This window comes from Phocoena phocoena, chromosome 8 (genome assembly GCF_963924675.1).
Source record: "Phocoena phocoena chromosome 8, mPhoPho1.1, whole genome shotgun sequence".
NCBI classification, from domain to species: Eukaryota; Metazoa; Chordata; class Mammalia; order Artiodactyla; family Phocoenidae; genus Phocoena; species Phocoena phocoena.
Genome location: NC_089226.1, coordinates 24,160,356 through 24,186,781, shown reverse-complemented (window position 1 = coordinate 24,186,781; position 26,426 = coordinate 24,160,356). Strand labels below are relative to the sequence as shown.

The window sequence follows — 26,426 nt, the reverse complement described above, 5'->3', positions numbered from 1 at the left end:
CATGTACCTATCACCCAGCTCTTGTTTTGAGGAGAGATATTCTAGAATGTGGAGAAGTCAGCTCTTGTTTTCAGTCCATGAAGTGCAGTGAGTGGTGTCAGAGAGCCTGTTCAGTGCCCCTGGGTTCTGACTTAAAAGAATGGGTATAATTCTAGTTTTTAAGTGGGTCTGGCAGACACAGGAGGAAATAAAGACTTGGAGCAGTCATATATTTTTCTTGGCTTCGAAATCCCAGATATGATTAAGAATCTAGAGGAGCTCTGAAGTCCTTAGGTCTTCACTAAGGACTTTTTTTTTAGCCCAGAAATTTGGATGTGCTATAAAAATAGAAGGGAGAAATTACATTTACTTCTAGAGTATTTACATTGCTATGATGAAATGCCACATGCAGATGGCTTGTATAGTTTTGGTACACAGGCTGCTCAGTGATGGGTCTGTGTCATCAAAAGAAACAACTGTTTTCAGGATCTGAAACACGAAGCTGAGAGGATCAATAACATAAATATACTTGTTTGCACACCGGGTCGGCTTCTTCAACACATGGATGAAACGATATGTTTTCATGCTACCAATCTCCAGATGTTAGGTGAGTCTAATATATCTCTAATGAAAAAAATCTCAGGCTTAGGAGTGAGCGCTCATAAATTTTAATGATAGAAATATTTTATTGAATAAATATTGTGACTAAAAATCTGAGAAATAACTTGAAGAAATTTTTTGGCATATGGTTCTAAATCCAGAGAGTACAACTCACACTTTTTTTTTTAATCTTTATTGGAGTATAATTGCTTTATAATGTTGTGTTAGTTTCTGCTGTATAACAAAGTGAATCGGCTACATGTATACATATATCCCCATATCCCCTCTCTCTTGAGCCTCCCTCCCACCCTCCCTATCCCACCCCTCTAGGTCGTCACAAAGCATCAAGCTGATCTCCCTGTGCTATGCAGCAGTTTCCCACTAGGCATCCATTTTACATTTGGTAGTGTATATATTTTCAATGCTACTCTCTCACTTCGTCCCAGTTTCCCCTTCCCCTGTCCTGTGTCCTCAAGTTCGTTCTCTACATTTCCACCTTTATTCTTGCCCTGCCACTAGGTTCATCAGTACTGTTTTTTAAGATTCTGTATGTGTGCGTTAGCATACGGTATTTGTTTTTCTTTTTCTGACTTCACTCTGTGTGACAGACTCTAGGTCCATCTACCTCATTACAAATAACTCAATTTCATTCCTTTTTATGGATGAGTAATATTCCATTGTATATATGTGCCACATCTTCTTTATCCATTCATTTGTTGATGGACATTTAGGTTGCTTCCATGTCCTGGCTATTGTCAGTAGTGCTGCAGTGAACATTGTGGTACGTGTAACTTTTTTTTTTTAACATCTTTATTGGAGTATAATTGCTTTACAGTGGTGTGTTAGTTTCTGCTTCATGTAACTTTTTGAATTACTGTTTTCACTGAGACCATTTTTAAATCAAAATAGAAAGAGATAAGCCCTCTTTTCTGTATGAAATTAGACACCTCAGTATTTGACACTGCTAAGAGTTATCTTTTAAGGTACATCTACTTATGACGTTACCTAATGTGTATTTTTTAAAATCAACTTCGAAATAATTCTAGATTTATAGAAAAGTTGCAGTGATAGTTCAGAACATTCCTCTATATCCTTCCGTCCCTCATTTTCCCCCAGTGTAACATCTTATATAACTTTGATACCTTTGCCAAAACTAAGTGATTAACATTGGCATATTTATTTAATATACAGACTTTTTTTCGATTTTACCAGTTTTTCCACGAATTTCCTTTTTCTGTTCTAGAATCCAGTGCAGAATACCATATTGCATTTAGCCTAATGTGTATCTTAAATATTGTTGTTCAGCTTGCATCTCTCTTTTTAGTTCTTGATGAAGCAGATAGAATCTTGGATATGGGCTTTGCTGATACCATGAATGCTATTATTGAAAACCTTCCCAAGAAACGTCAGACTTTGCTTTTCTCAGCTACACAAACCAAATCTGTAAAGGACCTTGCACGCTTGAGTTTGAAAAACCCTGAGTATGTTTGGGTTCATGAAAAAGCAAAATACAGGTATGTACTATTTGAAACCATATTTGATTCAATCACAATCAATGTTCTCTCTTTTTAGATTAAGAATTTGACATTTCAAATTAATACTACTTTTCTAGGAAAGAAAACATTATTTTATATTGTTGATTAAATATGCAAAGCATAGAAAGTATATTGGTAAAAATTATTTAAATTCTCTATGCACCTTTAAATGTGTGACTACTCTAATGCAGTATTTTCCAAAATGTGGTGTGGGGAACAAATTCCCCCATAAAATAGGGGTGAGGTGGGGAAATGCATACCTAGATAGATAAATAGCAAATGTTGAGTTAAGGTAAAGCAGTGTTCTTCAAGACTTCTCAGAACCTTTAATATTTTCTTGGACATTGTGATTCTTCAAAGCAGTGGGAGATGAATAAAGCTTTCTGCATTTACTGAAATTATTTTGGTACAGAATCATTCTTTTTAGCTGTATTATGCGGGACTAATATGCTATGGAACACATTTTATCAACTGCATTAATATTTAGCAAAATACCTTTCTGTTTAAAACATTGCAGCAATGTTTTGTGTTGGTCTCACTAAAACTGGAAAGTAAGGTATGTGTGTCTATGTGATAGTAAAAGGTGTGTGCGCGTGTGTGTGTGTGTGTGTGTGTGAGAGAGAGAGAGAGAGAGGTGTAAATAGGTTGGGGGAAATACGTTTTAAAGTGTATTTTGATATTATGACTGCTGGAAGTGTATATATGTTTGGTATGAATCATACGCACATACATGCAGACTGTGGACATACTTGACTTCCAGAAATGTTTTCCAGTGAATTTAAATTGAATCTGTATTGAAGATCTCAATATGGACTCACCTCTACCATCATCTCTATCTTAACTTTCATTTCTTGCTGTGAAATGTTAGTCTAAAAAGAAATATATTGGGAAAACAAATTGGGTTTCTTGGAAAGTCTTTAAATACAGGGGATATGGGCATTGAGGCCCACCTTGACCTTGTTCAACCAATAGATGTCTAGAATTAAAAAAAGCCTGAGAAGAGGCTAGATGCTATGCTTCCAGGTGATCCTAGTGGATAAACTTTGGAGAATCTGAGTTCTGGTAGCTTTGGTTGTCAAGAACTCCTTAGGAATGGGATAGCAAGAGATATTTGAGGTACAGTTTCCTCCTTGGCTTACCATTGAGTAGACACTAGTTTTTGTTTGTAAGTTTGTGTCGAGACAGCTCTTGAAATTCTTGGTACAATTAATTTGATAATCTAAAGACTGTCTAGGTCTTTTGATTTTATTCATTGTTCTCTTTGCTCTTTCCTTTCTGCCTGTTTTTATCTTTACCTGACACTAATTTTTCAATCATTAGGTGGTCTCTAAAGTGTAAATTAATTGTACATATTATCCCTGTTCCCAGTTTCTGTAGATAATAGTTGGTCATTATCTGTAGATCATGGAGTTAGTTAGAAAAAAATGAATGCAAAAACTGTTTATTTCATAAATGATTCTAGAAAGCAGTTCGATCATTTGTAAAAAGATGTGACTGTCAGAAAACATATTGGAAGACAGGTATTTAGCAACATAATTTACAAAACTGGAGGTTATATGATAATGACTGCAGTACTCTGTAATTTCAAATTCAACAGAAGCACTATAAAAAGCAGATGCTATTGTGAATTTTATTTAATATCATTATTGAATTTTCCCCTTTAGCAACTTAATGGTTTGGTTAATATATCCTGAGAGATTATGGTCAAGAATATTTTAAGGCATAAAAGAATATTTACTCTCAAATTACAAAGGACCAGAAAAATCAGGATTGAATCTTTCTGAGTTGTATATCAGAGTATACGTAGAAGAAGTACACCAGTGTGTTTCCTTTATATTGCTATATGTTGCTCTTTTTTTTCCTCTTTATACAAACGGATACACCCACAGGGTTGCCTGTGTGTGCATGAATGTATATATACCTTCACTCTGATAAATGATACCAAATTTTATGTACTATTCTTCTTTGCTTCTTTCACTTAACAATATGCCCTAGAAATCATACCATAGCACTATATATATTCCTCATTCCTTTTTTTGCAGTTGCATGATACATTATTGTGTACAATAGTTCATTACACAAGTTTTCTACTACATATGGGTTAATTTCCATCTTTTTTTTTTTTTCTTTGTACATAATACTGTATATTTTTGTGTTTTTACCAGATTATTTTTTGGAACAGAATCCTTAAAGTAGTTTTATTAGTTCAAAGAGTAAATGCATGTATGTTCTCGCCAACATTTTTATTATGAGAAATTTCAAACACGCAGCACAATTGAAAGAATTTTGCAGTGAAAACCCTATACCCATCCCTCTGTATATCAACCCATCTTATTTTTGATGCATTTCAAAGTAATTTTCAGATATCTGTACACTTCCCCTAAATATTTCAGTACACATATCACTAACTAGAGTTCAGTATTTGTATAGAGATTTTCTTTTTTGATGTAAGATTTACATACAGTGCGAACAAACGAACAAATTAAGAGTACATTTACTGAGTTTTGATAAATGTGTATGTCTCTGTAACCCAACGCCCTGCTAAGAAGTAGAACAGTACCATCTGCCCAGCAAGTTCCATCATGCCCTTAAGTTGATCCTTGACCCTACTCTTGCAGAGGTGACCCCTCTTTGCATGTATATTTTTGATACATAATCTATAAGGGATTTTGTATGTATTTTGGTCATGTGTTGTATTCATTTCCTAAGGGACAGTAGAGAGGTTGTTTTTGGGGGTATGTATGTATGTGTGTGTCTGAAAAATTTGCTTGAGAGGCATGCCACTGTTAACATTTGTTTTTTGGTCTGGATTTCAAAATTACCAACACGGCATATTTTTAACATTTTCCCTCTTATTTCCATAAGCACCCCTGCCACTTTGGAACAGAACTACATAGTCTGTGAGCTGCAGCAAAAAATAAGTGTGCTGTATTCCTTTTTGAGAAGCCACCTGAAGAAGAAAAGTATTGTATTTTTCTCCAGTTGTAAAGAGGTACCTAGTGTTTATTTTTCTTAAGTTATTCGTGTTGAATTGTCCCTTTTAAAATATCAAATTTCTGTTTGAAAATGCTATTTGTCTATTTTAATAAATACAGTGCTAAATGTGGAGGGATTTGTAGATAATGAAAATCTTGGCGTCTTCATTTTTAAAGGAACCCATGGATGAGACTGTAAGCTCAATAAGGAAGGGCAGAAACTGTCCGTTTTTACTTCAGTATTGTTAGCACCTACCACAATACTTAGAACATAGTAGTCCTCAATAAATATTGGTAGAACCAACAATTGAATGGCTAGACTAACTAGAGGACTTTATAACCTCATGTCTGCCTTACCCTCCGTGAATACCGAACTGAATATGCCATTTATTTCCATGCCTCCGTATCTTTGTTCATGCTGATCTCCCTGCATCCCTCCATCCTAATTCTGGAGGAATATTTAATATCCTTTAAGATTAAGCTCAAATGTTGTACCTGAAAGTCCTTTTCTGACACTCCCCATCCCCCTTGTGACAATGAACTGCACCTTCCTCTATCATTCTGTAGTGTTTTGTTTATATCTTTATTTAGTTTATCAGCATTTCTTAAACACTAGTCATATGCTTATAAGTAACGGATTTAGTGATGTATAAGAAAACGTGGTCTTTTCCCTTAAAGAGAAGAAACTGTGGTTGATTTTGTGTGTCACTTTTCTTCTACTGTATTTCAGATTTCCTGATGACATATAGTTGTTGGTATATAGTAGGTTGATTCTAGATTTATAGCTTTTGCAATAGCTTAGCATGACAAATATGCAGTGAGTTTTCCTCCAGCTTATAGGGAAGATAAGTAGTGGTCTGTTTTGGGGGGAAAGCACAGAACCTCATTATTTTTCCGTGTAAAGAATGACTTCAGATTTTTTAGGACTTCTTTTAGATTTTTAGAATTTTATATCTTCTAAAGAAAGGATGTTTTTCGTATCTGTGTACAAGGAAATAATTTTAAGAGTTAATGTTTATAAAGTTTTTACTCCGTAATACTCTGCTTTTCCTCTTCACAGTGGGCAGAGTATACTCTGCCCTTTCTCGAGCTATACTCTTTCTATACCTCTTTAATTCCATGGCTTTAAATGCCATCTGTATTCTAACAACTGCCAAATCTACATCCTAAGCCCTGACTTCTTTTCTGAGCCCCAAACTTGTTTATCCATTTGACTACTAGATATTTCCAGTTGGGTGTCTAGAGGGCATCTTAAATTTAACATAGGAAAAGCAGTTTTAAGATTTCCTATCCCTAAGTTCTGCTCCCTCTAACTCTTCCCCATCTCATTAAATGACGGAATCCTTAATTCTTGCTTGTCTTCAACTCATATTCAATCTGTTGACAGTTCTCATTAGTTTTACCACTTCTCACCACCCATCATGTTACAGTGCAGTTTAAACCGTGCTTAACTTTCTCTTAGCCTCTTGGTTGATCTTCCATTTTAATAGTTCTTCAATTTCCATATATGCTTTTCTGAGATTGGGTTGCCTGAGAGTACATCTGTGGTCTGGTCTGTGGGCTCTCCTTTCTCATCTCTGCTTTCATGTTAGCCCTTTTAAAAACTTTACGAAGGAAAGGCAGGAGTCCCTCCATCCCTAGTCTTACTGGTGCATTGTCTCAGGATCAGAGAACCTTCCTAGCACTAGAATATTGTTTGAGAAAGTGAATAACTTTAATTTTGGAGTAACAAGTCATTTTGCAATTTAGGTGGTTTCCCATTCTTTACTTTCAGCAAAATCCGAAGGAAGACTTAATGGAGTTATTAGCTGATAGATAAAATTATTTGTAATTTATCATCATGTTTCTGACATATTTTATAGGAGTTCAAAAAGTTAAGGTCCCTTCCAGTCCATTTTCTATATTTTCATGAAGAGATTTTCTTAACACCTGTGTTAGAGAAATAGGAATAAAATGATGCTGTACTCTGCCTCAGTATAGCAACCAGTGGTATTCATTTATAAGTACGTAAACTAAAGAAAAATAAAACTAAAGCAACAGCTCTATCTTGTCTCATGTATTAAGAGAGATATTTATAATAGAATTTTATTTTTTATGTTTAACAGTTTTTTAAATCAATTTTTAACATTTTTTTGTTTCAGCCAGTTCTGTACTAATAATTATCATAGTACCTGAGTCTGAGAACTTTTAATGCAGCTTTACGGCTACAGGAAATTAAAGTTAAAACTTACATATACATAGTTTTGTTGTAGAAAATCACAAATTGTGATAAAGTGATCAATAAGAGACTTTCGAGCATAAAACAAGATAAAATTCTGTGAGGTCATGAAATAGAAATATGAATTCAAGGAAGAAAAGAAATGATGTAAAATTTTTCTGTTAAGGAAGAGGTTCCTCACATTTTGTTAGTAATCTTCCTTTTTTAAAGACTTTGTTTTAGAGCAATCTTAGGGTCGCAGCAAAATTGAGGGGTCCTGCCCCACACATGCGTAGCCTTCCCCATTATTTTTATATATTTTTAAGTAACTGGTGGTGGATATCATATTGCTGTGCTATTTAGAATCAATTGGATACATTTATAAGAGGTAAGTCTTTATTTTAAAATATATTTAAATATACCAGAAATTACATTCTTTGCAACCACTTAAATTTGGAAAAATGTCAGATACTAACTTAAAAGTGTAAGAAGGGCATATTTTTTTCAAAATTCTTTTAGGAAATAATGTGAGCAAAAATGTTCAAAGACCACAGCTTTGTTTGAAGACCACAGCTCTAGACTACATTTCCCTTTCTGTGCTCTGTACTTTAATTGATGAACCTGTGCTCTGTAATGCATTTTTCTGTTCATCTTGCAAGCTTACTTCCTGCTGCTACCCAGAAGTACTACCAAAATCATTTTTCTGTAAATGCCTAGGTTCAGTATCTGTACCGAGTATTCTGCCGGCTACGTCCTGGCATTTCTATCCTTGCCCTGCATGGTCGACAGCAGCAGATGAGAAGAATGGAAGTCTATGATGAATTTGTTGGCAAGAGAGCTGCAGTACTCTTTGCTACTGATCTTGCAGCCAGGGGGCTGGGTAAGAAAACTTCTTTTGAGAAAATGTTCTGTGATCATGGGCTTATAAATGGGTGTATTCCGGTAATTCAAATAGTTTGACTCAAATAATTGGGCTTTCTTATTTTATAAAAGAAAATTAAGTAAATTGATAACTGGGATGACTAACACTAAGGATATGTCAGTGAAAATTTTTGTAATGTCTTCATCTTTTGTGCTCTTATTGTTTCATGATAATAATTACATCATAGAATCCGAGGAGTCTACAGGATCAAAGGAGAATTAAAAATTTAAAGATGTGAAAAAAAATTGTTTCTTTGAAAATTGGAAACTGACAAATACTATAATTTACTTAACAAGAAAAATCAGTGAAGTATATCTTTTCTCCAACCATTCTAATTTTTATTTTAAAATCATTACATTTAATGTGTTTAAACTTTCAAAAAGCCATTATAATATACAACTGATGGCTTTGTGGGGATGGGATGGGGTATGGAAATAATTACAGAGGATAACTAGTTTAGAGGCAAGAACGAAAGATAAGGATAAATAAGTGGTAATTTGAATTCTTCAAACACCTAATTTTATTACATTAATTATTATGGTAAATTTTAAACATACACGGAGATTGAGTCTAAAGTACCCTCATATACGTATTACCCAGTTTGAGCAGTTATCTTTCTCATGACCACCCACTTAGCTCCCCGTCTTCCATCCCTCTGGGAGTATTTTAAAGCATATCTCAGTCATCATAAAGTTCATTCCCATGTGACTGGCAGCAGTAGTTAAGTATGCATATTTTTAAAGCTCTCTAGGTTATTTTCTCAGCTCCACAGTAACTCATTCCAACTACCCTCCCCCACCCCCTGCTTCTCATCACTGTTTTGAATGTACTGTTTTGAAACATTTTAGTTATGTTTGTATCTACTTATATTACACTCTGATTCCACTCTTCCCCTCCCGATTTTTGAACCTAAAATAGTTTAGGTCAAAATAAGCAATTAATTATATTGCATATATAACATGTATTCTGTATATTGATATATCACAATGAACAGATATTACTGTTTTGTCATATTTTCCTTGCAGTTTGTTAAAGAAACCAAATATTTAGTAGATGTAGTTGAAATCCTATTTGTACCCTTTCCCAGTCTCACTATTTTCCCTCTCCTCCTTTCCATAGACATGTTTACTGTCATATAGTTGGTAGGTAACCTTTTAATTGAAGGCTCTTCACTTCTTGTCTGTGATAGAATTCAGGGTGTCTGTGAACTTAGATGGGGAAAAAATTACATATATTCACTAACCTTTAACTGAGATTTAGCATTTCCTTCAATTATAAATGTAAGCAGTGAACTGTTGTGGTAGTACTTGTAACTTTGTCATCAATTGAAAATCATAGATATTTTCATTTTACATTACAGTTTCTGTAGATATCTTGGAATATTATTTACACTTAGTACTATTTTGATATTATGGTAGTTATTAGATATACAGCTAGGTTGTGTTATTTAATATGTTAGTAAATAAGCATATACATTGCTATATAAAAAAGTCAATAAAAATGTTTATTTCATTATAATTGCTTTCTCTTATAATCCTATATGTTTTACTTTATGCATTTAAAAAATATTCTGAAAAGGGGTTCATAGGTTTTAACTATGGCACAAAAAATGTCAAGAATCTCTCTTCTAGTTTATTTTAAAAAGCTTATATGAACGTATTCATGAGCAATATATAGTATTATCTTATGTGTTTATGAAGTGTATAAAATAATATTATACATACCAGTCTATGACTTGCTTTCCAAGGCTTTCCATGTCAGTGTATAAAGTTCCAGTGTATTTATGTAGTGTATCTCATAGTATGTCCAGGAATTTCTTTAGAGTACACCAGTATCTTTTTTAAACTTTATTCTTAATTTTTCTCAGTTTTATTTCTTAATGAATAATATGCGATATGGGTAAAAATGAGTTGTGAGACATAGCAAGCCATACTCTACCCCTCCTCACTCTCCAGAAGCCATTATTTCTCTTGGTATTTAGCTTCATATTTCTAAGTACATTTCTTATATCAAGTTAATGATTGAGTTAAAATTTGTTTTGTGTTTCCTGTTCTAACTTTCCTCAGATGTTCCAGCAGATGTCACATTCCTAGTTTCCTAATAGTTCAAACACAGTCTGTTTCTTTTTCCCTTGGGATCTCCTTGTTGCAGCCTTTTAAAAGTCTTCAGCTCTTATCTGGACTGGTTGCTCCATAAGCCTGATGCATGTTTGTCATCGTGAGACTTTTCATTTGGGTCTTCATTGCTGTACATGGTCTTTCTCTAGTTGTGGCAAATGGGGGCTACTTTTCGTTGCAGTGCACGAGCTTCTCACTGTGGTGGCATCTGCAGAGCACAGGCTCTAGGCGCACAGGCTTCAGTAGTTGTGGCTCGCGGGCTTAGTTGCTCTGCAGCATGTGGGATCTTCTCAGACCAGGGATTGAACCCTTGTCCCCTGCATTGGCAGGTGGATTCTTAACCACTGCGCCACCAGGGAAGTCCCCTTCCTCTTTCTTGATTTATTATTATTATTGTTTTTTAAACTAAAGCTCATTCTTTAATAGCTTCCGAAGTAAGAGTGCATGGGAGGTACATTTTTTGAATTGTTGCATATCTGAAAATGTCCTATTCTTGAATGATAGTTGTATTGAGAATAGAAATCTAGGTTGAAATAATTTTCTCTTAGAATTTTGCAGATAGTGCTCCACTGTCTTATGGTAGTCAGTATTATGTTGAAAAGACCTTTGCCTTTCTGATTCTGTTTTTTGTAGCCCCCTTTTCTTTTTCTGGCTGTTCTTAGTGTTTTCTGTTTATCTATGGAGTCCTGAAATTTTATGATAATGTGCCTTAGTGTGAGGTCCCATTTGTTGTATAGGTGCATTCAGTATATTTTTTCAATCTAGACCAGCAGTGTTCAATAGAATTTTCTTTGATCACTGAAATGTTCTGTGTCTGCACTAATACTATAGCTGCTAGCTACACGTGACAATCGACCACTTAAAATGTGTCCAGTGCAATGAGGAAAGATTGAGTTATTAATTCTATTAAATTTTAAACTTGAATACCTTCTGTATTGAGCAGCACACAATAGGGACTCATGTCTTTCAGTTGCAGGAAATATACTTCTGAATTGCTTCTTTGGTGATTTGATTAAATAAATATTCAGTATTTGTTTTGATTATGTAATTACTGCTTACTAATGGGAAATTTGTGTACTTAGCTTGTTTCCTTTCTCATACCTTTTTTATAACATTTTCCCATTCCCCCCTTATTTTCTCTTTCTGGAAGAGTATTTGACCTCTTTGATCAATCCTCTAGTTTTCCTGTTTCTTCTGTTGCCATTTCATTGTCTTTTTCTTGTTATTTCTGGGGGATTTCTTGATTTTATATTTCAACTTTTCTGATTAAAATTTTAATGAAGTACCAAGAGTTCCTTTTTTATAGCCTCTTACTCTTATTTGATGGATGCAGTGTTTTAGCTCTCTGACGATATTAGGTTAAAGTTCTCTTCACATTGTTTCTGTTTCTTTTGAGATTCATTTTTACTCTTTTATCTGTCTTTTCATTTTTGAGACTTTTCTTGATTGTCTGCAATTGACAGTCTTTTATTATATGTAACAGTGAGGCATCAAGAAGCTTATTTGAAGTGATTTGTATGTGGACGAGGCTTGTTGACTAACGGCCTTCATTGCGAGGGGATTTAGACGGAGTTGGTCATCTTGTGGAGGACCAGGATGTCAAAGTGTATTCTTTTTGAACATTCAGTCTCTCCAGATAAGAATACTTCAACCTCTTGAGCAGCAGGATTAAGCTTGCTGCTGGCTCTCTAGAAGCCTAGCAAGGAAGTAGACATAGAGGGCTCCCAGTCAGCATTCAGACTTACACTCAGTACCCCTGTTTTCACTCTGGCTGTGGTGCCTGTTTTTTCCACTCTCTTTGGTGTCTTGGCTTGAAGCCTTTCTCAAGAATAAGACTTTCGCTTTTCTTCAGGAGACCCAGTATATAGGATCCTGGAGGGAACCTGAGGATCTGAGTGCTACTTTCAACCTATCTTCCTTTTTACAACCCTGAAATATATCCTTGCCTTCTGAGGTACCTGGTTACTTCAAGTCCCAAGGGAGAGAATTGTTCTAAATATCTTTTTTCTGTTTTTCTTGGGTTATGCCCATTTAAATAGATTCAACCCTTTTGAATAGCTTGTATAACTTGGTTGTAGTTTTTATGCTCATAGGTATCCATAGGTATCATTATCTTCCCAAATATTTCTCTTTTTCTTTCTCTTTTTCTTTTTCGTTCCTTCCCTCCCTCCCTTAGCTTTTTTCTCTGTGATAGACATTGATCTGAAATCCTTATGGCAAAATCCGTAAATGACTAAAGGTAATTCTCTTAGGTTGTTTAGACCAGGATCTCTGGGAATGAATGGAAACTTTTGCAGCCAGAAATAAATATGAAGTAATTATTGCTAGGAAATGGGGAGAGGGATTTAAAAAGACATCATTAATTTGAATGGAGATGGAAATAGCAGGAAAAGTAAATTTTCATTAAAATTTATCAACCAGTTTTAGTTCACTGGGAGCTCATGAGAAGTGGTTCTTTTAGGTTATTAACTATCAGGATATTTCGTTATTTGTGTGACACAAAGCAGTCTGTCTCCTCTGTCAGATACAAAATAATCTTCACATTCAAACACTGTCATTAATTTTAGTTCAGTTTGTCAAAGAAGAGAAGTGTTTATTATCTCTCGGTTCATGCAATTAATTTTAATAGTGTCCACAGATGATATCTATCAGTTTGATGTGATGGAAAGCCCTGGCAAGCAATATTATAAAATAAAAATAGTGCAGCAGGAAGATCTTGGAACTGGTTTTTCAACTTGATATTCCTTCTGTACAGATTTTCCAGCTGTGAATTGGGTTCTTCAGTTTGATTGTCCAGAGGATGCCAACACATATATTCACAGAGCAGGTAGAACTGCCAGGTAGGTGTGCCAGCCTATTTCTTTGCTTTTGGTTTTATCTAAGCAAAAAAGCGTGCTTTCTGAACTGTGTACAAGCAAAGAATGGAGGAAGTCAGGTAAGTGACTGCTGGTTTGACATTTTTGTGACATTGGTTGCTAGCAAGTGGACAGCTCTTGCTAAGTCATTGTGGCCGAGACTTGATGATGAGGGCTGAGAAAAATCCATGAAAATCTTCTTTTAGTGTTTTTGTTCTAACTTTCTTCCCTTACTAAGCTTTTCATTAGAACTGCTCACTGAACATCATCTCTTTGATGAGGCATAAGACTGTTTATTCAATCTCTGTTTTCAGATGACAAAACTTGAGTGTTCTGAGCAGTTAAACATTTTGTGTGAAAATCCATAGAGCCAGGATTTGAACCAAGGCAGTCTGACTCCTGTAATCTAGATCTGTGCTCTTACCTTCTCTGGTATAGGTTCTAATAAGAGACAAGGTGGTTTTGAGTCATAGATTTCTCTTTTCCTTTTTTCTAGTGTGGGAATTAGAGGCATTGCTGGAGGCTACTCCCAAATACTCCCTTTTCACCTCCCCCCACCCCCAGTAAAAGTATCCTGTGTTTGCTCATGAATGTGGGGGAGCTATTTGGAAAAGAATATAGCAAAGTCAGTCATTTGGGAGGAAAGAGCATAGAAAGGTATATGAATGAATGAAAAGGATAACGTGCTATATCATTGCCACTGAGGTTGCAGTGAAGTTGGGAGATGTGTGCTGCAGGTAGAATTATAAATGTTAGCATCTTTATGGGTAATATTTGGTAGTACTTATCAAAAGCCTTAGAATTCTTCCTTTTGCTTCAGTAATTCCACGTCCAGAAATTGATCTTAATAAAGTTTCTATAAAGGTGTTCATCTTACTGACATTTGTAATGGTAAGAATTGGAAATAACCAATTAAGTGTTAGACCCAAAATCACTAAGTATATGGCAGAAACAGAACTAGAATTCAGATTTTTTGACCCCGGATTTCAATCTTTTTCACTAAGTAACCATTCATGAAAGACCAACCACGTGTGAGGTACTGGATTAGGCCTGGTGTGAGCTTCTGCATGAAAATAAGATACAGTGTCCATTCCATTAAGGATGTTTTAGTACCTTGAAAACAGTCTATAGTAGAGGCATATACAGTATTAGAGGTATTGAGAGAAGTTTTATGGAGCTCCTGTGGAAGTAGAGAAGAAAACTTCACAGAGGAGAAACAGTTGGGTTCAGTTTTGATTGGCAGATACAAGTTCTTGGGAGGCAACTTGATACAAGATATTTCTTCCTCTGTTAACTATGTGCTATATAATATATCTTTCTGTATTTTAACTCAGACTCAAATCCCAACTACTCTTGATAATTTTTTTTGAGGGAGGGACTACTAGAAAATACAAGAGTTCTATGTGTCCATATCGTAAAATGTGATCCTTTCCATAAGCATCTCCAAACACTGAGCCCCTAGTCAGTTGTAAAACATTGTTTCCTAAAGTTAAGGAATGGTCTGTGTGCCATGCAGTATTGCAGCCACTTACAACATGTGGCTATTTAAATTTCAATTAAGTAAAATTAAATTAAAATAAAAATACAGTTTCTCAGTCACACTAATCACATTTAAACTGCTAATACCACATCTTGAACAGAGCAGGTATAGAACATTTCCATCATTGTGAAAAGTTCTTTTGAATACTACTGGTATATGTTTAAAATACATTTTACTTAAAATTGTTGAACCAAAGAACCATAGATTCATATAATAAAACCATAAAATAGAAAATCATAAAGACATTGGAGCTGAAAGTAATCTGGATTCACTCATTCATTTTTTCTATATGGATTTAACAAATACATATTAAGTGCCAGACATTGTACATAGTAGGAGGTAAAACGAGCAAAACAGACATGATTCCTGACCTCATTCATCTTGAAACCTGGAGGGAATACAGACAATAAAATGCATAATTTCAGTAGAATGTGATTGATTATTTACTCCTATCTCTAATTTTGTTGCAGTCATGAGAACACATGGCAACTCTCAGGTTTACACATGCAAAGAGAAATAGACATTTTTGTCTCCTGAGAGGTTATAATCTTTCTGAGTCACATAAACCTCCCTACTAACTAAAGGAAAGTTTTCTTTCAGAGATTTCTGTAGGTTTTTGAGGTGTGAGCTTATTAACAGGCATATTTACCTCACATAGATTCAAATATGAGGTTCTTCAAATGTAGGTATATTTTGTTTAAAAAAGAAAACTGGAAACAACCTAAATAATAATCACAATAAGGTTGTGATTGGTTATGATGTACTATCTCTTTGGTTTTACATTTTCTTTCTCATCAAAACTGCATGAGTATTTATAATATGGATGTCAGTGAGACATTAATGCTTAATGATGGAAGAGACACCAACTGTTGGTTTAAATGGACCAAGTTACTTCTGATTATTAAGCCACCAACTTCTATTTAATGAGTTCCCAGGGATGGCAGGATCTTTAAGACCCAAGATTTAAATCCTCATCTAGGGACTTCCTTGGTGGTCCAGTGGTAAAGAATTCGCCTTGCAATGCAGGGGGCACGGGTTTGATCCCTGGTCAGGGAAGTAAGATCCTACATGCCGTGGGGCAACTAAGCCTGTGTGCCACAACTGCTGAGCTTGCGTGCTCCTCGACTAGAGAGCCCGCGTGCTGCACACTACAGAGCCCACGCACCCTGGAGCCAGTGCGCCACAACTAGAGAAAAGAAAAAACCCACACTCTGCAACTAGAGAGAAGCCCGCGCACCGCGGCAAAGAGTGTGCACTGCAATGAAGAGCCCGTGCGCCACATGCCTCAATGAAGATTCCTCATGCCGCAACTAAAAGACCTGATGCAGACAAAAATAAGTAAATAATAAATAAATCTTAAAAAAAAGAGAAGAAATCCTCATCTAAGCAAAGTCTGTCATTTACCAGCAGGCTTGCTTTTCTACCTGCCCTGCACCCATTTCAGCCAGTGGCCTCAAGTTTGAATGTGTCCTCTGTCCTTTGCTTATCTAGGAAGTCCCTTTGGAGTTGAGTCTCATAAATTTCTTTGTATCTACTGTTCTTGGATGGCTTTAAAGGGAAAAAGTTTTTTTGTTTGTATTTGGTCAATTTTGTCGTTGTTTCAGTTGAAGTGGAAGTTTTTCCTGTTCTACAGCCTAACTAGATATAGAGCTCCTTCTTCCTGTAATTTTCTAATTTTCATAAACTGTTTTAATGTTTAAACATTTTTCGATTGATTCAGATTTACCCTTTGGGTTGTTAAACATGGGCTATGATCAAAATGTACTCATTTAAATTAAAAGCATTTCTTTTGACCAGCATGAAGAAGGAAAGGAGAGAATAGTACAATAGTGAAAGATAAAACTATTTAACAGTAGGATTGTACTAGAGGATTCAAAAGTAAGTCTTTTATTGTAATTATATAATTTGAGCAAGTAACAGAGTTAGAACTAGGCTCTGTTTATGATTTCATTGTACATTCAGACAGACTTGTCTTTAGACTGGTAACCTTTTGGTTTCTAGTGGGATCTAAGTAAATGGGACATAGGTAGAACAGCAGCTTTGTTTTCCATTTTGTAAGAAGGTACATGGTGCATCAGTGGTCTTTGTGTTGGATACATGTTTGGATTATCTTTCATAGTGAGATATTTAGAGAAGTCATTAGTAGTGGTTGGTGGAATTAATACACTGTTTAATTCTTCTCAGTAAATGTGTAGCATGTATGAATTTGTACATTTATCTCTGCACACATTTGCATTTCATGGCCCTGTGGGCCTCTGGATAGGTGAGGTTGGTGGATATCATCTCTCATTAGTGTATTGGACCAGGCCAGACAGGCTGTTTTAGATGTGCCAATGGTGTGGGCATGGACAGGTTTAACTGATTCCTTTATAGAATACATTTAGCAGTATTTTAAAATTATTCATCCTATATGAAGATTATTTGACATCTCAGGAAAAGTTTCAAGAAGGGGAAATATTTCAGGGTGCTTGGTTCCTGGAGAAGTTGTTAAAAATCTTATGTAGTTGAACATGCCATGGTAAGTATTAAATTGGTTTTAATGACTCGAGGTGAAGAGGAGATACAACATCACAATGATTGTGTTTGAAGAGAGAATACCAATTTGAAAAACTATTATAATGTTTCTAATATGGTCATTGATTTTTAAAGTACAAGCTTGTTTGACCCTTTGTAACCAATTAAAAATGTTTTGAACTATTTTAGATGTATAGTTAGTGGAAAGGTTTAGGATATGTAATGCTTATTTTTTCTTTGTCAGTCTAATAAAAAAAAGAACCAAACTGCAAAAAGTTACCATTAATGGGCTTAGAGATAAATTAGAACTTTTGTGGGCCATCAGACTGGATAATTGAATTGAATAAAAGCTAAATTAAAGCTTGAAACTAATTAAAATCCTGTATATATGCTGTAATTAAAACTAGGTTGCCAGATAGTGTTTGCTTTTGGAAGTGAACTATACTATATGAACATTGAGAAATGAATTCACTGCTTTGTGGCAAAATAGCTAAGGTTTGGGGAATCTGTTTTTTTCCTTTCTGTGTTTTAGCTAAAAATAAAGGGTGGTTTAGGTACTTGTTGCCTTAAGTGCTTTATTCTGTTTTAATTTATTCACCTGTTTAAAATTCTTTTAATCTTTAGTAATTGAGAGAAATTTGTTTTCTTAACTATCCACACCCCTTTTAACAAAATGATCTCATTTAGGAAACAAGTGAGGCAAGGAATATGAATATAGTTTTTTAAAGCCGTGTTCTGTGATACATTCTACCACTTAAAAGCGAATGTCTTTAGGGCTTATAGTTTTTAGTACTCATAAAACCAAGCTCTTCTATTTCTTATAAAAATGCCCAGTTGAAAATAAAAAGGATTTGGGAATGGAAAGTCCTTACATATCAGATACTCCTAATTTTTAAAATGCTTTTATTTGGGTAGTAGGGGTCTGTGGGTGGAAGATGGGAGCTTATATATAACTGTGTATATTTAAACAGTTGGGAGTTTATATATAAGAGTTGGGACTTTATATATATAACTGCTTGGTTTTCCAGAGTAGTGGTAAAATTCCAGCAGTATTTCAACCGAGCCTTATTTGCCTGGCTGCATTTTGTGGATCTCAGATTTTGTTTGTGGGAGATTTAGGTAGCAAGATGTGATTCCAGTAGGGGGCAGCAGAGGCCAGTTCTTTGCATTGCACACTGGCTTGCATCAGTTTAGATTAAAAACAGCAAATATGAAGATGGGAAGTAGTTAAAATTTCTAATGTGATAACCTGTGCAGAGTTCATGGTTTGTTTGTGGTAAATACTAGTACTTTAGGAATAGATAATGAGAATTTTTAAAATAGTGTCTTTAATTGATTTGTAAATTGAAATAATAAAAGTGAAAAGACAATTTCCATGAGCATTAATTTACTGAAACATACTGTGTATATCTTAGGTATAAGATAGGAACAGTCTTTGCTAGCAAGAATTCTTATTACTTTGATTCCTTCATTGACTGAAGATGCTAACTTTACTCAGCTCCTCCTAGATAGAGGCTGGTGCTTCCTCACATGGCCTTCTGTCTTTGTTGTTATCTAGGATTTAAAGCAAACAGGCAAAACCAATGCTTTATTTTGCATCAAAAAACATTGAGCTGGGGTAGAGTATGACCACTATAGCTAGAGAGGTAGATAAGGGGGCTGATATTTCTTAGGAGTCTCTTATTTCCTAGCACTTCCCCCTTGCTCTCCTGCTGTCTATTCTCAATACAGCAGACAGAATGATCCTTTAAAAACACAACTCAGATCATGGGACTCCTCTGATGGCTCCCCATTTCATTCAGAATAAAAGCCAGTGTGACCTACTGGGCCTATGCTATTCAACCCCCCTCCAATCTTATTTCCTGTTATTCTCCGCTTGTTATTATTCTCCGCTTGTTCCCTTGCTCCACACTGGTCTTGCTATTTCTCCTGCATGCCAGGCATATTTTTGCCTCAAAGCCTTTATATTATGTTTCTTCCACTGGAATGCTTTTCCCTCAAGTATCCACATGGCTGTCTTTCTTTACACTGCCCCAACCACTCCTCCTTACCTTGCTCTATATGATCTTTTTTCCATAGCACTTTTCACCTTCAAATATACTATTTACTTATTTATTGTTGTTTTCTTTTTCTCTTCATTAGAGTGTAAGCTTCATAAAGGCAAAGGAGTTTGTCTACTTAATTGATGGTTCCAGAGCACTTAGAACAGGGTCTGGAACAGAGGAGGCACTTGAGATAACACAATTAGTTTCTCAAATCAGACTCATGAATCAGAGATAACATATAAATTATCTATTGTGGTGTAATGAATTACCCCACAACTTAGTGGCTTGAAGCAAGAACCATATATTATCTCATGGTATCTGTGGGTTAGGAATTCAGGTGTGGCTCATCTGGGTCCTCTGGCTCAGTCTGTCACAAGATTGCAAATCAAGGTGTCACAGGTACTTTAAGGCTCAACGGGGGTGGGGTGGGGGTGGGGGTGGGTCTCTTTCCAAGCTCACGCATGTGCTTGTTGACAAGATTCATTCTCTTGCTGGCTGTTGGTCAGAGGTGTCTTTCAGTTCCTTTCCATGTGGTCCTCCTCTTCAGAGGGCTTCTCACAATGTGGCATCTGGCCTCATCAGAGAGAGCAAATGAGAGGGGAAGAAGGAGTACGGTGGAAGCAGCAATGTTTTTTATGACCTAGACTCAGAAGTCAAACTCCATTTTTTTTTTTTTTTAATAATTGACATACAACATTATATTAGTTTCAGGTGTACAACATAACAATTCAGTATTTGTATATTTTGCAAAATGATCATCAAAATAAGTCTAATCTGTTACCATACCCAGTTATAGAATTTTCTTTTCTTGTGATGAGAACTTTTAAGGTCTATTCTCTTAGCAACTTTCAAATATACAGTACAGTATTATTAACTGTAGTCACCGCGCTGTACATTACATCTGCATGACTTTTTTTTTTTTTTTTGCGGTACGCGGGCCTCTCACTGTTGCGGCCTCCCTGTTGCGGAGCACAGGCTCCGGACGCGCAGGCACAGCGGCCATTGCTCACGGGCCCAGCCGCTCTGTGGCATATGGGATATTCCCGGACTGTGTCCCCTGCGTCGGCAGGCGGACTCTCAACCACTGCGCCACCAGGGAAGCCCGCATGACTTATTTTATAACTGAAATTTTGTTCCCCTTCTTCCATATTGTCTACTCCTTGCCCCCAGCCCCGGCAACCACCAGTCTGTTCTCTGTATCTATGAGCTTGGTTTTTTGTTTGTTTGTTTTTAGATTCCATATATGAGTGAGATCATACAGTATTTGTCTTCCTCTGACTTATTTCACTTACATTTTTAAATCTATTTTTGCCCCACCTGCTCCTGACATATTTTCTATAGTGTAATGCCCTTAAGGTCCTTTCATGTTGTTGCAAATGGCAATATTTCATTCTTTTTAACGCAAAATAATATTCCATTGTATATATATACTACATCTTCTTTATCCATTCATCCATTGGTGGACACTTAGGTTGCTTCTGTATCTTGGCAAATGTAAATAATGCTGCAGTGAACATGAGGGTGCATATATCTTTTTGAGTTATTGTTATTCTTTTCTTTGGATAGATACCCAGAAGTGGAATTGCTGGATCACATGGTAGTTCTATTTTTAATTTTTAATTTTTTTGCATCTTTATTGGAGTATAATTGCTTTACAAAGGTGTGTTAGTTTCTGCTTTATAACAAAGTGAATCAGTTATACATATACATATGTTCCCATATCTCTTACCTCTTGCGTCTCCCTCACTCCCACCCTCCCTATCCCACCCCTCTAGGTGGTCACAAACCACCGAGCTGATCTCCCTGTGCTATGCGGCTGCTTCCCACTAGCTATATATTTTACGTTTGGTAGTGTATATATGTCCATGCCACTCTCTCGCTATGTCACAGCTTACCCTTCACCCTCCGCATATCCTCAAGTCCATTCTCTAGTAGGTCGGTGTCTTTATTCCTGTCTTACCCCTAGGTTCTTCATGACATTTTTCTTTTTTCTTAAATTCCATATATATGTGTTAGCATACGGTATTTGTCTTTCTCTTTCTGATTTACTTCACTCTGTACGACAGACTCTAGGTCCATCTGCCTCATTACAAATAGCTCAATTTCGTTTCTTGTTATGGCTGAGTAATATTCCATTGTATATATGTGACACATCTTCTTTATCCATTCATCTGGCGATGGACACTTAGGTTGTTTCCATCTCTGGGCTATTGTAAATAGAGCTGCAATGAACATTTTGGTACATGACTCTTTTTGAATTTTGGTTTTCTCAGGGTATATGCCCAATAGTGGGATTGCTGGGTCATATGGTAGTTCTATTTGTAGTTTTTTAAGGAACCTCCATACTGTTCTCCGTAGTGGCTGAACCAATTCACATTCCCACCAGCAGTGCAAGAGTGTTCCCTTTTCTCCATACCCTCTCCAGCATTTATTGTTTCTAGATATTTTGATGATGGCCATTCTGACTGGTGTGAGATGATATCTCATTGTAGTTTTGATTTGCATTTCTCTAATGATTAATGGTGTTGAGCATTCTTTCATGTGTTTGTTGGCAGTCTGTATATCTTCTTTGGAGAAATGTCTATTTAGGTCTTCTGCCCATTTTTGGATTGGGTTGTTTGTTTTTTTGTTATTGAGCTGCATGAGCTGCTTATAAATTTTGGAGATTAATCCTTTGTCAGTTGCTTCATTTGCAAATATTTTCTCCCATTCTGAGGGTTGTCTTTGGGTCTTGATTATGATTTCCTTTGCTGTGCAAAAGCTTTTAAGTTTCATTAGGTCCCATTTGTTTATTTTTGTTTTTATTTCCATTACTCTAGGAGGTGGGTCAAAAAGGAGCTTGCTGTAATTTCTGTCATAGAGTGTTCTGCCTATGTTTTCCTCTAAGAGTTTGATAGTTTCTGGCCTTACATTTAGGTCCTTAATCCATTTTGAGCTTATTTTTGTGTATGGTGTTAGGGAGTAATATAATCTCATACTTTTACATGTACCTGCCGAGTATTCCCAGCACCACTTACTGAAGAGGCTGTTCTCTCTGCACTGTACATTCCTGCCTCCTTTACCAAAGATAAGGTGACCATATGTGCATGGATTTATCTCTGGGCTTTTGATCCTGTTCCATTGATCTATATTCCTGTTTTTGTGCCAGTACCATACTGTCTTGATTACTGTAGCTTTGTAGTATAGTCTGAAGTCGGGGAGCCTGATTCCTCCAGCTCCGTTTTTTGTTCTCAAGATTGCTTTGGCTATTCGGAGTCTTTTGTCTTTCCATACAAATTGTGAAATTTTTTGTTCTAGTTCTGTGAAAAACGCCAGTGGTAGTTTGAAAGGGATTGCATTGAATCTGTAGATTGCTTTGGGTAGTAGAGTCATTTTCACAATGTTGATTCTTCCAATCCAAGAACATGGTATATCTCTCCATCTATTTGTATCATCTTTAATTTCTTTCATCAGTGTCTTATAATTTTCTGCATACAGGTCTTTTGTCTCCTTAGGTAGGTTTATTCCTAGATATTTGTTGCAATGGTAAATGGGAGTGTTTTCTTGATTTCACTTTCAGATTTTTCATCATTAGTGTATAGGAATGCCAGAGATTTCTATGCATTCATTTTGTATCCTGCTACTTTACCAGATTCACTGATTAGCTCTAGTAGTTTTCTGGTAGAATCTTTAGGATTCTCTATGTATAGTATCATGTCGTCTGCAGACAGTGACAGCTTTACTTCTTCTTTTCTGATTTGGATTCCTTTTATTTCCTTTTCTTCTCTGATTGCTGTGGCTAAAACTTCTAAAACTATGTTGAATAAGAGCGGTGAGAGTGGGCAACCTTGTCTTGTTCCTGATCTTAGTGGAAATGCTTTCAGTTTTTCACCATTGAGGACAATGTTGGCTGTGGGTTTGTCATATGTGGCCTTTATTATGTTGAGGAAAGTTTCCTCTATGCCTACTCTCTGCAGGGTTTTTATCATAAATGGGTGTTGAATTTTGTTGAAAGTTTTCTCTGCATCTATTGAGATGATCATATGGTTTTTCTCTTTCAGTTTGTTAATATGGTGTATCATGTTGATTGATTTGTGTATATTGAAGAATCCTTGCATTCCTGGAATAAACCCCACTTGATCATGATGGATGATCCTTTTAATGTGCTGTTGGATTCTGTTTGCTAGTATTTTGTTGACGATTTTTGCATCTATGTTCATCAGTGATATTGGCCTGTAGTTTTCTTTCTTTGTGACATCCTTGTCTGGTTTTGGTATCAAGGTGATGGTGGCCTCGTAGAATGAGTTTGGGAGTGTTCCCCCCTCAGCTATATTTTGGAAGAGTTTGAGAAGGATAGGTGTTAGCTCTTCTCTAAATGTTTGATAGAATTCGCCTGTGAAGCCATCTGGTCCTGGGCTTTTGTTTGTTGGAAGATTTTTAATCACAGTTTTAATTTCAGTGTTTGTGATTGGTCTGTTCATGTTTTCTATTTCTTCCTGATTCAGTCATGGCAGGTTGTGCATTTCTAAGAATTTGTCCATTTCTTCCAGGTTGTCCATTTTATTGGCATAGAGTTGCTTATAGTAATCTCTCATCATCTTTTGTATTTCTGCAGTGTCAGTTGTTACTTCTCCTTTTTCATTTCTAATTCTATTTATTTGAGTCTTCTCCCTTTTTTTCTTGATGAGTCTGGCTAATAGTTTATCAATTTTGTTTATCTTCTCAAAGAACCAGCTTTTAGTTTTATGGATCTTTGCTAACATTTCCTTCATTTCTTTTTCATTTATTTCTGATCTGATCTTTACGATTTCTTTCCTTCTGCTAACTTTGGGGTTTTTTTGTTCTTCTTTCTCTAACTGCTTTACATGCAAGGTTAGCTTGTTTATTTGAGATGTTTCCTGTTTCTTAAGGTAGGATTGTATTGCTATAAACTTCCCTCTTAGAACTGTTTTTGCTGCATCCCATAGGTTTTGGGTCGTCGTGTCTCCATTGTCATTTGTTTCTAGGTATTTTTTTATTTCCTCTGATTTCTTCAGTGATCACTTTGTTTTTAAGTAGTGTATTGTTTAGCATCCATGTGTTTGTGTTTTTTACAGATCTTTTCCTGTAATTGATATCTAGCCTCATAGCACTGTGGTCGGAAAAGATACTTGATACTATTTCAATTTTCTTAAATTTACCAAGGCTTGATTTGTGACCCAAGATATGATCTATCCTGGAGAACGTTTCATGTGCACTTGAGAAAAATGTGTATTCTGTTGTTTTTGGATGGAATGTCCTATAAATATCAATTAAGTCCATCTTGTTTAATGTATCATTTAAAGTTTGTGTTTCCTTATTTATTTTCATTTTGGATGATCTGTCCATTGGTGAAAGTGGGGTGGTGAAGTCCCCTACTATGAATGTGTTACTGTCGATTTCCCCTTTTACGGCTGTTAGTATTTGCCTTATGTATTGAGGTGCTCGTATGTTGGGTGCATAAATATTTACAATTGTTATATATTCTTCTTTGATTGATCCCTTGATCATTATGTAGTGTCCTTCTTTGTCTCTTGTAATAGTCTTTATTTTAAAGTCTATTTTGTCTGATATGAGAATTGCTACTCCAGCTTTATTTTGGTTTCCATTTGCATGGAATATCTTTTTCTACCCCTCACTTTCAGTCTGTATGTGTCTCTAGGTCTGAAGTGGGTCTCTTGTAGACAGCATATATATGGGTCTTGTTTTTGTATCCATTCACCCAATATGTGTCTTTTGGTTGGAGCATTTAGTCCATTTACATTTAAGGTAGTTATCGCTATGTATGTTCCTATTCCCATTTTCTTAATAGTTTTGGGTTCGTTATTGTAGATCTTTTCCTTCTCTTGTGTTTCTTGCCTAAAGAAGATCCTTTAGCATTTGTTGTAAAGCTAGTTTGGTGGTGCTGAACTCTCTAAGCTTTTGCTTGTCTGTAAAGGTTTTAATTTCTCCATGAAATCTGAATGAGATGCTTGCTGGGTAGAGTAATCTTAGTTACAGGTTTTTCTCCTTCATCACTTTAAATATGTCCTGTCAGTCCCTTCTGGCTTGTAGAGTTTCTGCTGAAAGGTCAGCTGTTAACCTTACGGGGATTCCCTTGTGTGTTATTTGTTGTTTTTCCCTTGCTGCTTTTAATATGTTTTCCTTGTATTTAATTTTTGAAAGTTTGATTAATATGTGTCTTGGCGTATTTCTCCTTGGATTTATCCTGTATGGGACTCTCTGTGCTTCCTGGACTTGATTAACTATTTCCCTTCCCGTATTAGGGAAGTTTTCAACTATTATCTCTTCAAATATTCTCTCAGTCCCTTTCTTTTTCTCTTCTTCTTCTGGAACCCCTATAATTCAAATGTTGGTGCGTTTAATGTTGTCTCAGATGTCTCTGAGACTGTCCTCAGTTCTTTTCATTCCTTTTTCTTTATTCCGCTCTGCAGTAGTTATTTCCACTATTTTATCTTCCAGGTCACTTATCTGTTCTTCTGCCTCAGTTATTCTGCTCTTGATCCCTTCTAGAGTATTTTTAATTTCATTTATTGTGTTGTTCATCGTTGCTTGTTTCACCTTTAGTTCTTCTAGGTCCTTGTTAAATGTTTCTTGCATTTTGTCTATTCTATTTCCAAGACTTTGGATTATCTTTACTATCAGTATTCTGAATTCTTTTTCAGGTAGACTGCCTATTTCCTCTTCATTTGTTAGGTCTGGTGGGTTTTCATCTTGCTCCTTCATCTGTTGTGTGTTTTTCTGTCTTCTCATTTTGCTTATCTTACTGTTTTCGGCACTCCATTTTGCAGGCTGTAGGTTCGTAGTTCCCGTTGTTTTTGGTGTCTGTCTCCAGTGGCTAAAGTTGGTTCAGTGGGTTGTGTAGGCTTCCTGGTGGAGGGGACTAGTGCCTGTGTTCTGGTGGATGAGGTGGATCTTGTCTTTCTGGTGGGCAGGTCCGTGTCTGGTGGTGTGTTTTGGGGTGTCTGTGGACTTATGATTTTAGGCAGCCTCTCTGCTAATGGGTGGGGTTGTGTTCCTGTCTTGCTAGTTGTTTGGCATAGGGTGTCCAGCACTGTAGCTTGCTAGTCATTTAGTGAAGCTGGGTGCTGGTGTTGAGATGGAGATCTATGGGAGATTTTTGCCGTTTGATATTATGTGGAGCTAGGAG

The 26,426-nt window shown here is 36.0% G+C and overlaps 1 protein-coding gene across 1 annotated transcript in view; it reads left to right on the top strand.

Moving 5' to 3' along the window:
* DDX10 (DEAD-box helicase 10) overlaps nucleotides 1-26,426 on the top strand; it is a 281,378-nt gene that overhangs the window by 12,307 nt on the left and 242,645 nt on the right. The window contains exons 5-9 of the mRNA XM_065881843.1: nucleotides 466-586; nucleotides 1,904-2,093; nucleotides 4,980-5,106; nucleotides 8,004-8,166; nucleotides 13,081-13,165. Coding sequence (XP_065737915.1) covers nucleotides 466-586; nucleotides 1,904-2,093; nucleotides 4,980-5,106; nucleotides 8,004-8,166; nucleotides 13,081-13,165 — 686 coding nt within the window. The remainder of the gene's footprint in view (nucleotides 1-465; nucleotides 587-1,903; nucleotides 2,094-4,979; nucleotides 5,107-8,003; nucleotides 8,167-13,080; nucleotides 13,166-26,426) is intronic.